Raw genomic sequence first — 12,958 nt, 5'->3', positions numbered from 1 at the left:
AGAAAAATACCGAGAAAAGCTCGGTTATTCTCTAGTATTGTTATGGTACGTAATTGGCGCATGGAGATGCAAAATTGTATGCCACTGTTTGTTATTTGGTTCGTCATTTTAGGCTACGGCTTCGCTCTGCCCCTGGTATTACTGCCGTCCATGAGTGACGGTAACCATTTACCATCAGGTGAGCCGTATGCTCGTCTATCTACAAGGGCAAAAAACAAAATAAAAAACCTCAAATAGTATGGTATTAAGGTAGTAAGTAGTAAGGTGGTATGTCGTGGTACAAGGACATTAATTCACCTGTGACGTATTTTGAGATCGACGGACTATTGACCCGTGTTTTATGTTGCCGTAAAAATGTTTGAAAGGTGAATTAGTCGTTAAATGAAACGATTGAGATTTCATCTCAAATTATGTGACATTCACGTGTTCAAGTAAATTAAAAATACAGTCAAACGATCCTTATAATCCAGCGGAGAGTGTGATCTTTACATTAATTAAACAATCTATATATTAATACGTGAAGCAAAAACTTTGTATCCCTTTTTACGAATATTGCGCGGACGGAGGAGTATGAAATTTTCCACACTTATAGGGAATACAGAGAAGAAGTGCACAATGCTAATATTTTTTATAAATAATGCATAATAGATACATTAAATCAATAAAGAAAACATTACACACACTACATACCATGTATTTGACGCACACACGCTTCCATACTATTTACTGTCAAACTTTTGTTCTTGACGTCTGTGGTCAAATTGAGAATAGATTAAATATTGTTTGTCTTTATCAATATTTTTTATAGTGTAGTCTTGGCGAAATTTGTGATTATAGAAGTATAAAATACAATCATAATAGTGTACAAGCTTACAATTCCAATTAATTATAGTCGAATTTCGACTACTGCGGGACCACTAGTATTTATAATTCTATCTATATACTATTTATAATATATTATTTATATTCCACAATGTAATTTCATAAATGCACAAGTTATTCTCAAAAGTGTTAATGCGTTACGTCAGATAATTTTCACTCCGACATACTAGAATGTTCTATGTTAGCGCAATAATCTATTTAACTATCACAGCCGTTTCCCCAGCTCGACTGAAGGTCTGATGTGACAGAATCAATCTGAACTTTTCAGTACCCGTGCCTCGTTTTCAAAGATAAATCATAATCAAAACAAACATAATTCGAAGTATTCCTAAGTACGTTCAGTTCGAGTTGGTCACGTATGCCCTTCATCACTCATGATCAAACTTGTCGTTCTGACCTGCTCGCACTTATTAATCTTCCAGAGTACACGAGAAAGATAGATTTATAAGTAAAATCGATAATGGAGTTTTATTGTTGCGGGAATTAAGATGTATTGTTGTGATATTTTTCTGTAGAAGTTCTTCTCTGTCATTAAGGTACAGAATAAGAATGAGCCTACGATCTCATTGAGATGTCTCTCAACAGACAATGCTGATGGGTTCAAGCTACATACATATTGTTTGCAAAAGATATTGGTATTAATTTAATTTCATTTATTAATATTGTTTGAATAACAAATAAAACGATAGGACCGATACGGATACAGTTTTCAGCAGCTGTAGGTTCGTTTTCGCATTTCGTTGCTGTTTTGATTATATGAAAATAAAAAACAACAAAGCCATTAATTAAACTTATTTGTTAAAAATTAAATTAAGAATGATTTTCTTTGGAAAACTAACAAAACTGCACGAAGAATTTTCTTCATAAAGGCACGATCTCGGACGAAGATATAAAACCACAAATACTGTTTTATGTAATAAATTTCTCAATTATTATCACAGTTTGTAGTATTGTTTGTTCTTCTAATGCTAGCTTCAAACATAGATCGGTTATCATCAAGATTGACGACAGTGTAACCTTTGAAGTCAATACACTATTTGCTTTTGAATGAGCTCGGTATTTTGAAAGTTGAGAGTTCGTTTAAATGATAGTTTCCAGTCAAATTTCGTGCAAAACTTATTTATTTATTTCATTATTTTTCATTCCAACAACAGGTGCAGAACCTGCTCTGATCTTTGTCCCATAAAAACATCAGGCAGCCGAATGAAAGATGTCGGTGACCTCAACAATGTTCCACTTTGTATCAAGAGTGGTTATTTTGTGGCCTAATTTCTTATTTTCAATGAATCGGCGCGTTAAGTAAACTAGTGCTGATCTGATAATCGAAATTCGACCTAAATAACTGGCACTTCAAGATTTCGATCCAATGTATGTGCTCTTTTTGTTTCTTTCGTTATTGGCATTACGGAGAAAAAAAAAATTATTAAAAAAATTCAAGATTGTGGCTCGCTAATAACAACTAAACAAAATAAGAAAAGAAAATCTGTTAACAAATACAGAAGAAAACATTCTTTGATTCGTATTTGTACAATCGTATTTATCTCTTTTATTTTTCACATTAGCCATTATTGTATTGTAGTATTGTTTTATCCACACGTCCGCGCATAGCTGGAAGAGTTCCTTAGGCTAACAGTGTATAGGCAGGGGTAATAATTTTAAGAAACATATTTGTACAAGAATACTGTTGCACGCTGGGGTTCGGGATAAATAAAAAGTTCCACCAAAGTACAACTTAAAACTGTATTTGCACTTAGAACACTTAAAACACTTCACAAACACTTTAAAATTCTCAATTCGCTTCTTCCGCTTCGCTTCAGGCGATCCGTTCGCTGTTTCGCTTCGAGTAGTTCCAATTAATTACTGACTGACTGCGTGCCATCGTTTCAAGCTTTTATAGCCGATACCACATCCCTAGATTTATCGAGAACATTCCTCACAAGTCGAGTATTTTCGAGGTGTGTTTCCGCTATCTGACAATAGATGGCGTTGTACTTCTCGAGTGTTTTAGATGTTACTAGATCATTTGATATTCGTTTCGGCTATTCGTCGATAGATGGCCTTACTCTTACCGGCGTAACAATACTACTACTAATAGATTTGAACGGTATGCTCCGTGAATGCAATATGTTGTGTAATGTTTGACAGACTGGCATTATATTTTTTTGCCCATGGAGGCAGACGAGCATGCGGTTCACCTGATGGTGAGTGCTTATCGTCGCCCATGGACTTTAGCAAAGCCAGGGGCAGTGCCAGGCCTATCGCAAAATATCGCTCATAATATGACCACTTAGACTATCCTTTTTTACAAGTAAACTTGTTTTTGTGATTTTATCGGTACGTTTTCGCCTATAAAGACAAAATAAATGTTCCGGTAAGAAACAGATGCTCGATCTCTATAACCATTTGTAATTTAGAGAGTAGCATTTACATATCAACGTACGAGAAAATGTTTGTAATTTATCGGTAATATAAATTATGTAACGGTAACAAGGTGAACGTAAAGGGTAATAAGGAAGTTATTAAGAATCGCGGAAGATTGTTTGATCTCCCTTGAAATGCACATATTTGAATTATTTATGGGTAGAGCATGTTGAGTTTCCGAATGAGTTTGTACCTTTTAAGGCTTTAATTAGGGAAGAAACTTTATCGATGTCTCTCAAGGGCAGGTGGGAAAAACAAGGCTTCTCAAAATTCATAAACGCTAAAGGAGGTAGGACCTCTTGAATCCGCACGGGTAGGTACCACCACGCTGCCTATTTCTGTCGTGAAGCAGGAATGTGCTTCGGTTTGAAGGGTGGGGCAGCCGTTGTAACTACACAGAGACCTTAGAACTTATATCTCAAGGTGGGTGGCGCATTTACGTTGTAGATGTCTATGGGCTCCAGTAACAACTTAACACCAGGTGAGCGGTTAGCTTGTCCACCAATACAAGCAATAAAAGTTACAATGGCTGCCCTGCCCTTCAAACTGAAACGCATTACTGCTTCACGGCAGAAATAGGCAGGGTGGTGGTACCTACCCGCGCGGACTCACAAGAGGTCCTTCCACCAGTAATTATGCAAATTGTAATTTTGCGGGTTTGATTTTTATTACACGATCTTATTCTCACCGTGGAAGTCAATTGTGAACATTTTTTTAAGTACGTATTTCATTAGAAAAATTGGTACCCGCCTGCGGGAATAATCAGGGTATTATCCCTTAGGCCACATCTACTTTTTAGATATATTTTACATTTATATTTGAATCTAAACTCTTTTTTTTTCGAAAATAGATCCATACGTGAAGATCTGCCTAATTTGTCAGAACAAGCGCATTAAAAAGAAGAAGACCACAGTTAAGAAGAATACCCTGTGCCCGGTGTATAATGAAGCTCTCGTCTTTGATCTACCGTCTGAGAACGTTTTCGACGTGACTCTGCTCGTAAAAGTTATCGACTATGATAGGTAAGAGCAAATTGTCCAGAAGGAACCAAAACAAAAAAATGGATTGTGTGGTTTTATAAAACCACGGTAAAAGTGAAACTTTTTTTCACATTAAAGACATTTAACTCTGTCAAACAACATTTACATTAAAAACTGACAAAAACAAACAAAATAGCGTGGAGCACTGGCACAAATGAGTAATAGTCTATACTGTACACGGTCAGCTGCTGCGAACTATAGGCGCCGCCATATTGGCCTTGGCTGCTCTAACGAGCGCCTTTTACTTTATCCCTACTCTGCGGCCGACCGTCACGCGACATGCAACACACAGACGAAAAAGTTTGAGACGATGTAATAAAAGTTTCATTTTAAAGTTTACTTTTTTTTATTGCTTAGATGGGTGGCCAAGCTCACGGCCCAACTGGTGTTTAGTGGTTACCGGAGCCCATAGACATCTATAACGTAAATGTCGCCACCCACCTTGAGACTTAAGTTGTAAGGTCTCACTTTTAACAGTACAACGGCTGCCTCACCCTTCAAGCCGAAACGCATTATTGCTTCACGGCAGAAATAAGCAGGGTAGTGGTACCTATATATGGCATTAAATAACCATGTCTATCATGTGTTTATTAAATTAATCTGTACCTATTTATGTAATGAATATTTCCATGTTCTTTTCACGATATTAAAGATGTTCGATCGATTTTAAAATTTGCATATACATATATCAAGAATCGATGACAGTATAACACTTTTTATTGTGTTGTGTGCTGTAATTCTAACTAAAGAATCTTAGTTAAAAAAAGAAGATTATTATCATTATTAGTTTAGAAACTACATACATGTTTCTGCTCATGAGGCAACAAAAGAACTTGTTATATTGTCCTGCAATAGAAAAATCCTTAATGAAACTTAATAAAATAGACGGATTGTCTCACAGACTCAGCCCCAACGAATTGATCGGATGCACGGCTATCGGGTCGTCTTTGATTGGAATCGGCCATGACCATTGGCTGGAGATGCTCGACAACCCCCGCAAGCCGGTCGCCCAGTGGTATCCTCTAAACAAAAGTCTACCAACTAACGTCTCCCAACCAAACAAAAATGATCAAAATGCCGGTCTGAGCTGTTTAAATGGAAGGTAAGAATTAAATCGTTAGAATTTTAGGTTAATGATTCATCTAGAATAGGAACGCTTACTAATTATATGTGTCGGCTGTATATATATTATAAATTAGTTCTCTTTGTCAAAAAGGGATAGAGCATCTCTTAATTCTTGATTAGACTATCTTAATTTAATTGAATGATTGCATTCCTCTTTAAGCCCATTTCTTGATATGCAGATTAGGCATTGTGTCCTAAATCAACCATCTCAAATTTGCATGCAATTACTACCAATTTTTATTGTAGTAGCAGTATTGTTTCCTCAATTAGGTTCTTTTTCCCTAAATTGTTATAGTGGCGACCCTAATTGTAATTATGTTAGGGCTGCACCGATCGACAGTAAAATGTAACATAACACTGCATCAAACCGGTTTGAGGCACGAGACAGATGTTTTTAAAATACATTGAAAAAAAGATGTGTGGTGTCCTGGGACACCGGATAGGAAGTTCCTTATAAAAACATTAATTTTCTTCTATTCTCGAGGTATAAAGAAAATAATTATTCGGGTACACATTTCTCTTATTATGATTTTATTCATAAAAAAAACTACTTTACAAAGTTATCAACTTTATTTTATTCACATGGATTTAAAAAAAAAATTGAATGCAAAGAAGCAGCTATTTATATGAATAATAATAATAATCGCCATCACGTAGACATTAGACACTGTATAGCCATCATACTAAGACATAAATCATAAAAATATTACGTTACGACGTGTTTTACGGCAGAAATAGGCAGGAGTCCCTATAGACGGTTTTTCCCGGTTAGGGTACCCGGCATTCACTTTTTGAAGTAATTAGGGATCGGTAATCCTTTCTGCAGTTCGAGGGAACTTCGAATTCCACCTGTCTATGTTATTGAACAAGCAGCGAAATCTGTACGTTAATTTTATAATAAGTGAAACTCATATTGTTAATTAAAAACACACATAGACCGCTGGTGGTAGGACCTCTTGTGAGTCCGCGCGGGTAGGTACCACCGCCCTGCCTATTTCTGCCGTGAAGCAGTAATGCGTTTCGGTTTGAAGGGTGGGACAGCCGTTGTAACTATACTTGAGATCTTAGAACTTATATCTCAAGGTGGGTGGCGCATTTACGTCGTAGATGTCTATGGGCTCCAGTAACCACTTAACACCAGGTGGGCTGTGAGCTCGTCCACCCATCTAGCAATAAAAAAAAGAAAAAAACTAAATGTATTAAAAAAATAATTAAGGATGTGTCAAATCAGTTTCTGGTTCCCACAACACAAGGCATCCTAATTTGGAGCCGGATGAATGTGTAAAACAAAATATATCTAAATATGTATTAATATTATTTGAGATTAAAACCACGTTGAATACTTTAAGTTAAATTATATAGAAAGCTATCATCAATAAAGCAAATACTTTTGCATCGTATGAAAATGTGCTTTTCACGAGAACGATTGATTTTTATTCTGCTAAGCTGCTTTGTAGCTTTGAATGAAAACAATTGTTTTAGAGTTCAAAGAGTCCGCTCACGCTCATAAGCTTTGATCGAACTTTTATAAGCGAATTTTGTTTTAGAGATTTTTATGAACGTAATTTTTTTGATACAGTGAAAATAGTATCGTTAATTTTAAAATCACTGTTTTATTTACTTAGAACATTTTGCGTACGCACTCAAATACTAATAGCATTTACTATGCTTAAGTTCACAATATGATTTTAGTAAATATAGAAGGGAAATCGATCAATCCACAATTCAAAAACATTCTAAATAAATACGTATAGCTTTTATTTATTCAACTAGCTGACCCGGCAGACTTCGTAGTGCCTCAATCGATAAATAGCAGACCTAAACATTTGTATAAAATAAACTTAAAACAAACAAAAGGAATCCGTCCGACGGGGGGACACTTCAAAGGAAAAACAAAATTGTTATTTTATTTAATTCCGAGCATTTTTATATTTATCTACCTTTTAAACCTTCTCTGGACTTCCACAAATAATTCAAGACCAAAATTAGCCAAATCGGTTCAGCCGTCCTCGAGTTTTAGCGAGACTAACGAACAGCAATTCATTTTTATATATAGAGATTGTCTGGATTCTTTCTAAGTGTTATACATTCTCCATTAATTTTTTTCTTCACAGATGAAGAGATCAAGCGATGGTGGTTGATAGGCAAGTCGTCAGTTGGCAGACAAATACGCGGGCTTAATTGGTTAAAATGGCAAAATCTCACGATGCCAAAATCTTTATATAGTAAACATTGATTACATGAAATGACTGTTTGTCCATTTACCGTAGATGAAAACATTAGAAGCGACGTTAAGTTGTTCCAAAGTAGTCTAGGAACTAGGAATGTGTTAAAGTAGAAAAAGATAATTAATATTTGTTTTAATTGTAGCGTAATAATATGTGTAACTGTTTTATTGCCGTTTTAGGATTGTAACTTCTTTTCGAATATCTTCAGTCCTGATTGTTAGGAATATTGAATTATGTATAATTGTATTCTCTGAATAATTTTCCCTGATATTCGGATGTCTTTTATAAATATGGTACTAATTCTGGTTGCGTACATTGCTAGATTGTTGTGACGCATGTTAATTAAAAGAAAATCATACATTTCTACAACAAGCCCCTGACTTATATGATATGTTCTTGTGGAAATTTCTAGGTCGCATTTTCCTGAACAAAACTTACTTAGTAATGCATTCCAGTAGCTAATGTGGTCCAATTCGACTAATTCGTAATTATGTGCTATGAATGTCTTCTTTAATCCGAATAAAGACGAAAGGTATTTTAATGGCGGCAGTACCTCTTCTGAGCTTGTACAGGTGAGTACTCTGTCTATTTCTGCCGCGAAGCAGTAATGCGTTGTGGTTAGGAGGGATTGCACCTGCTGTACTGTATAGTTAAGACTTAGACCTCAAGGTAATGATGTCTTTAGGTTCTGCTAATCTCAAAATTGGAAAATCAAGTAGGTCATGAGTGTGATCTTTTTTCAAGTATATTAGTTTCATTCAACTGTATTAAAAACTAAAAATGGTATTAATGTTTTCGACGTTAATGTTTCAAATGCAATATAGATTTATGTATTCTTCCGTAGTATGAACATTATGATTGCAGCTTCTGGGATCCATTTCACCTGAAAGTTATTGTACAAAATCACCCGTGACTTTATACTATTTCTTGTATATAAAATTTTACAATATTAACATTGTAAGCCTGTATTTAAAAAAATAAATAATCTCATATAAGATTGTTACAATTTCAATATGATTGAGAAACTGTGTTGGTTTATAAATTTTTTATTTTAAGTAATGTTGAAAACATTTGATCAGAGGACAATAAAGTAGAAAGATTAGAAAAGATATTTTAAATGAGATGAAAATTATGACACAACTTCGAAGACCGTTTTTGTTACACAAATCTTTGTAAAGTGTAAATGGAGCTTTAAATCGTGTTTAAAATATAGAAAAGACTTTGAGATAAATAAATATAATACTGAAGGTTTCTGAACGTAAATTGTGGAAAATAAGAAAATGAGTTATTTGTTTGAGTTAAATTTCAATTCGAAAAAGATAAATCTATTGTCAATTCTATATTAATATTGACGCATACAAAATATCATTATTAAAACATATCGCATCTGATCTATACTATATGAAATTACTATATTAATATGGTAATGGCAGGTTGTCAAAAAGAAAACCCCAAAACTGTTACTACTGTTAGATTTGTGGTTAGATTCTTTCCTTAATGATATTGGATTTTTTTTTTAATTAGTGTTGTGTAAAATTATGTTAATTTAAGTATATAAATGACAATCGGTGATATTGTTGCCATTGTCATTGTCAAAAGAACCTAATTGTTTTCCTTATTTTTTTAAGATCCTTTTTTTAAATAATATTTATTGTCCACTAAAAAGTTGGTTATAATGATTGAATTTTATTAAGATTAACATTGTTTTCCCTAAAAATACTAATATTAATTACATCGCACTATATGTTTTGATAAATAAATTCTTTATAATTACTGGTAAAAATGTTATAACTCGATATTAAGATATATTATCGCTGTTGGTACTATTTTCGATGTGTATCAATAATGTTTATGTTTAGTATATTAATATTTTTAAATGTAAGATTGATGTAAACTTTTCTACTGAAAACTCCATTGAATGATTTAAATTGTGTCAAAGATGACGAATTCCTAACACCATTAACAAAATCTTTTTTTTTTTCAAAATAAATAATATTAATTAGAGTAAAACTATGATCCAATCATTTTTTTTTCAAAATATCAATGATTACACATACCCTGCGCTTTTGCCTGTGTAAAATTTTCAATTAATAAATCATAAATTAAAAATACCTTGCATTTTGTCGGGATAATCTTTTTGCTTATATTACTCTCTAGAATCAATGAAACACAGATTCGTCAATAACCGCTTTATTTGTTCAGCCCAAAATATTGTGAGAATTTTTATCATAATGGTTTATTGAGTCTACAGCGTCATTGTAATTTAAAAACTTATATAATTTTCATTAGTAGTTTAGTATTGCGAAAAATACCTCCAACATTCAGACTCTATGTGCTTCCTGGTGGGATTTCTTTAACTAATAATTTTATTGTAAACTTGAAGTCATTTAAAAAATGTTCTTGTGAAGGTAATCTGTAATTTCATCTTCGGAATCTCCGAGAGGTTTGGACGGATAGCTATTTTTGTATGAGATTAAAATGAAATATTTTGTCGTACTAATTATCTATTTAAGTCTTTATACTGTAACTGTTTAGATTTAACTAATTGTATGTATGTAGTACTTGTACTGGTTTATGAATAAAATGTTGAAATTTTGAAAAAAATAATCGAAAGACTTTTAATTTATCTTTCCTTTTTGTTTTCTTAACATTTTATTCTAAGACAAATATGTCATTACATCACTTCCAAAGAGTAAGTCAAGTCAAGAACTGCAATTAAATCGAAAGAATACTGAGAATTTGTTCAATCAAATTCAAAGAACAACATGTCGATAAAACAATTCAAATTCATTTATTTTCTATTTTATACTCATTCGTAATACTATTTTTTTTTCATATAGTAATTGAAGAGAATTTAAAGAAGTCCTTAGCGCGCTCTTGGTTCGTAAATTCTTGACACTATTATAGTCCAATCTGTATGTACCGAAGCAATAACGTCTTGTAAATTTAGTATGATTTGATTTGAATTGGAATTTGATTTAGGAAAGAGTCCGTCTTGAGTTTGACAAGATGGGTGTTGGATTTCACGTTTTGTGGTCCATGGGCTCCGGCAGCCACTCAGCATCAGAGGGACCATGAGTTTGTTCATATACATTTAAAAAACTTTCTTGTGACTTTTGTCTCTAATCATAACCCCTGAAACAATATTTTATTTAATCTTGACTAAAAGTAGTTGGGTAAGAGTTTATTTAAAAGAAATAGATAGTTGGTTTTTTTGCTTTCCGTTTCTGAGTCTACAGACACAGCGAATACTGTCTTAATCTTCTGGAACGAACAAAAACTACAAATGTTCTACTAAAACTATTAAAAGATTAGCCACTGGAAAGGAATCCGGGGTAGTTTTGCATCTCGAAGTCAATAAATTCGGAGTTACTTACCTCTAAGCAGTGGACGCTTCTAATCCTATAAAATACGGTAATTCTCATTCAGCACACGCTATTCAATGTTTAAGCTGAAATTTTCGGAATGAACAAATGTAATTTAGGCACGAGCCGTACTGAACACATTGAATTTAAATTGAATTCCTGTGATCGGTCTCGCTCCAATATATTTCAATTGTCGAGGTCTCAAATCTTGTATCCAAGTAAATTTGTACGATATATATGTATACGCAAAGCCTACCGCGTTTTTTGCTCGGTACAAAGTACCCCTTTTAATATATTAGATACTATACTATAATCTATAATCTTATAGTATACTAGCGACCCGCCCTCGCTTCGCTTCGGAAACAACAAAACACACATGAAACCAAAAAAAAAAAAAAAATTAAAAAAAGTAGCCTATGTTCATCAGGGACAATGTCGGCTTCTAATGGCAAAAGAATTTTTCAAATCGGTCCAGTAGTTTCGGAGCCTATTCAAAACAAACAAACAAACAAATCTTTCCTCTTTATAATACAGGGTGGCCCATAAGTCCTTTGAAAAGTAAAATTTGAATAAAACGAACAGGGCGCGCGTGAGCGGTGCAGGGGAAACGGGGGGAGTAACTTCGGTTTCTGGGAATTTAGTCGCGATGGAGCGTTTTACCGGAGCGGACCGTGCGTTTTGTGTGCGCGAGTTTTATAAAAACGACAATTCGGCAACCGTTGCGCATCGTAAATTTCGAGAACACAAAGGTTTACACAACTTTGACGACACTCCAACTCTTCAAACGATTAAGAACTGGGTTGCTAAGTTCGAGGAGACCGGTTCGACGTTAGATAAACCGCGGTTGGGTCGCCCAAGGACGTCACGTACGGAACAAAACATAGACACAGTGACACAGTCTATTCGCGAAAATCCGACACAGTCAACTCGTAAGCGATATGTGGCTATGATCGAAGAGTTTTTCATACCAGAATTGCAAAACTTTTCAGGCTTTAATGCCAGGACGTGGTTTCAACAGGATGGGGCCACTTCTCACACCTCTAACACTGCTATGCCCGTTATCCGTCAACTTTTTCCTGGCAAAGTTATCTCTAAGAGAGGAGACATTTCCTGGCCTCCACGTAGTCCAGATCTGACCCCGATGGATTTTTTTTTGTGGGGCTACCTTAAGGCTAAAGTATACGACACAAACCCGCGGTCAATTAAGGCCCTAAAAGAAAACATCCGCAGAGAAATGACAAGCATTTCAGCAGTGACGTGCCGCGCAGTCATCGACAATTTTAGACGTCGTTTGCAAGAGTGCCGTGATCGCAACGGATTACATTTAGGAGATGTTATTTTCAAAAAATAATTCCCGTTTTTTAAGCTTTTTATGTAAATAAAAATTTAATTCATAATGTAATTAGTTTTATTTTAATAATTTTTTTTCATATCAAAGGACTTATGGGCCACCCGTTATTAGTATAGATATCTATATACTACAAACTTCTAAGCATCCTCATAGAATTATCGGACTGTATTGAATATCGAAGGGCTTATAATTCGACGAAGGTAAAACCAATATGACTAGTAAAATGTTAGGGTTGCCACTTCTTATCTAGTCAAATATCGCTATATTTGATTACGTACACAGATTTCCCGTGCGATGAATTACCGGCAATCTCGGTTTTGAAGATTTAAGATCTGTGCTCTAATATTAGGCCTAAAAAGCCTTCACCTGCGAAATTTTACCTACCGTTTAGTATACAAAAAACTAAAGCTTTTTTTCTATCAAATCAAAATACGCACCCGTGACATCGATGCATCTCTGCTGGTACTGTAGTAATTATTCAATGCCCTTTTTGAAAAAGATCGGTTTACGAGACCCAACAAACTCTTGAAAGGCATTCTGTACAGC

At 34.4% G+C, this 12,958-nt stretch overlaps 1 protein-coding gene across 5 annotated transcripts in view; it reads left to right on the top strand.

The window, feature by feature from the left end:
- LOC114242725 (synaptotagmin-10) overlaps nucleotides 1–10,303 on the top strand; it is a 126,230-nt gene extending 115,927 nt beyond the window's left edge. For 2 of the 5 annotated variants that reach the window (XM_028173988.2, XM_028173986.2), the window contains exons 9-11: nucleotides 4,154–4,325; nucleotides 5,245–5,445; nucleotides 7,583–7,720. In XM_028173988.2, coding sequence (XP_028029789.2) covers nucleotides 4,154–4,325; nucleotides 5,245–5,445; nucleotides 7,583–7,586 — 377 coding nt within the window. In that variant the 3' untranslated portion in view covers nucleotides 7,587–7,720. Of the gene's footprint in view, nucleotides 1–4,153; nucleotides 4,326–5,244; nucleotides 5,450–7,582 lie in introns of those variants that run through there. The other 3 variants (XM_089739310.1, XM_089739308.1, XM_089739309.1) reach the window with 2 other exon arrangements.
- The last annotated feature ends 2,655 nt before the right edge of the window (nucleotides 10,304–12,958 follow it).

The sequence above is a fragment of the Bombyx mandarina genome, chromosome A1 (genome assembly GCF_030267445.1).
Source record: "Bombyx mandarina strain Sakado chromosome A1, ASM3026744v2".
Classification (NCBI taxonomy): Eukaryota; Metazoa; Arthropoda; class Insecta; order Lepidoptera; family Bombycidae; genus Bombyx; species Bombyx mandarina.
The sequence above is the reverse complement of the archived record's forward strand: the minus strand, read 5'-3'. Positions and strand labels throughout refer to the sequence as shown.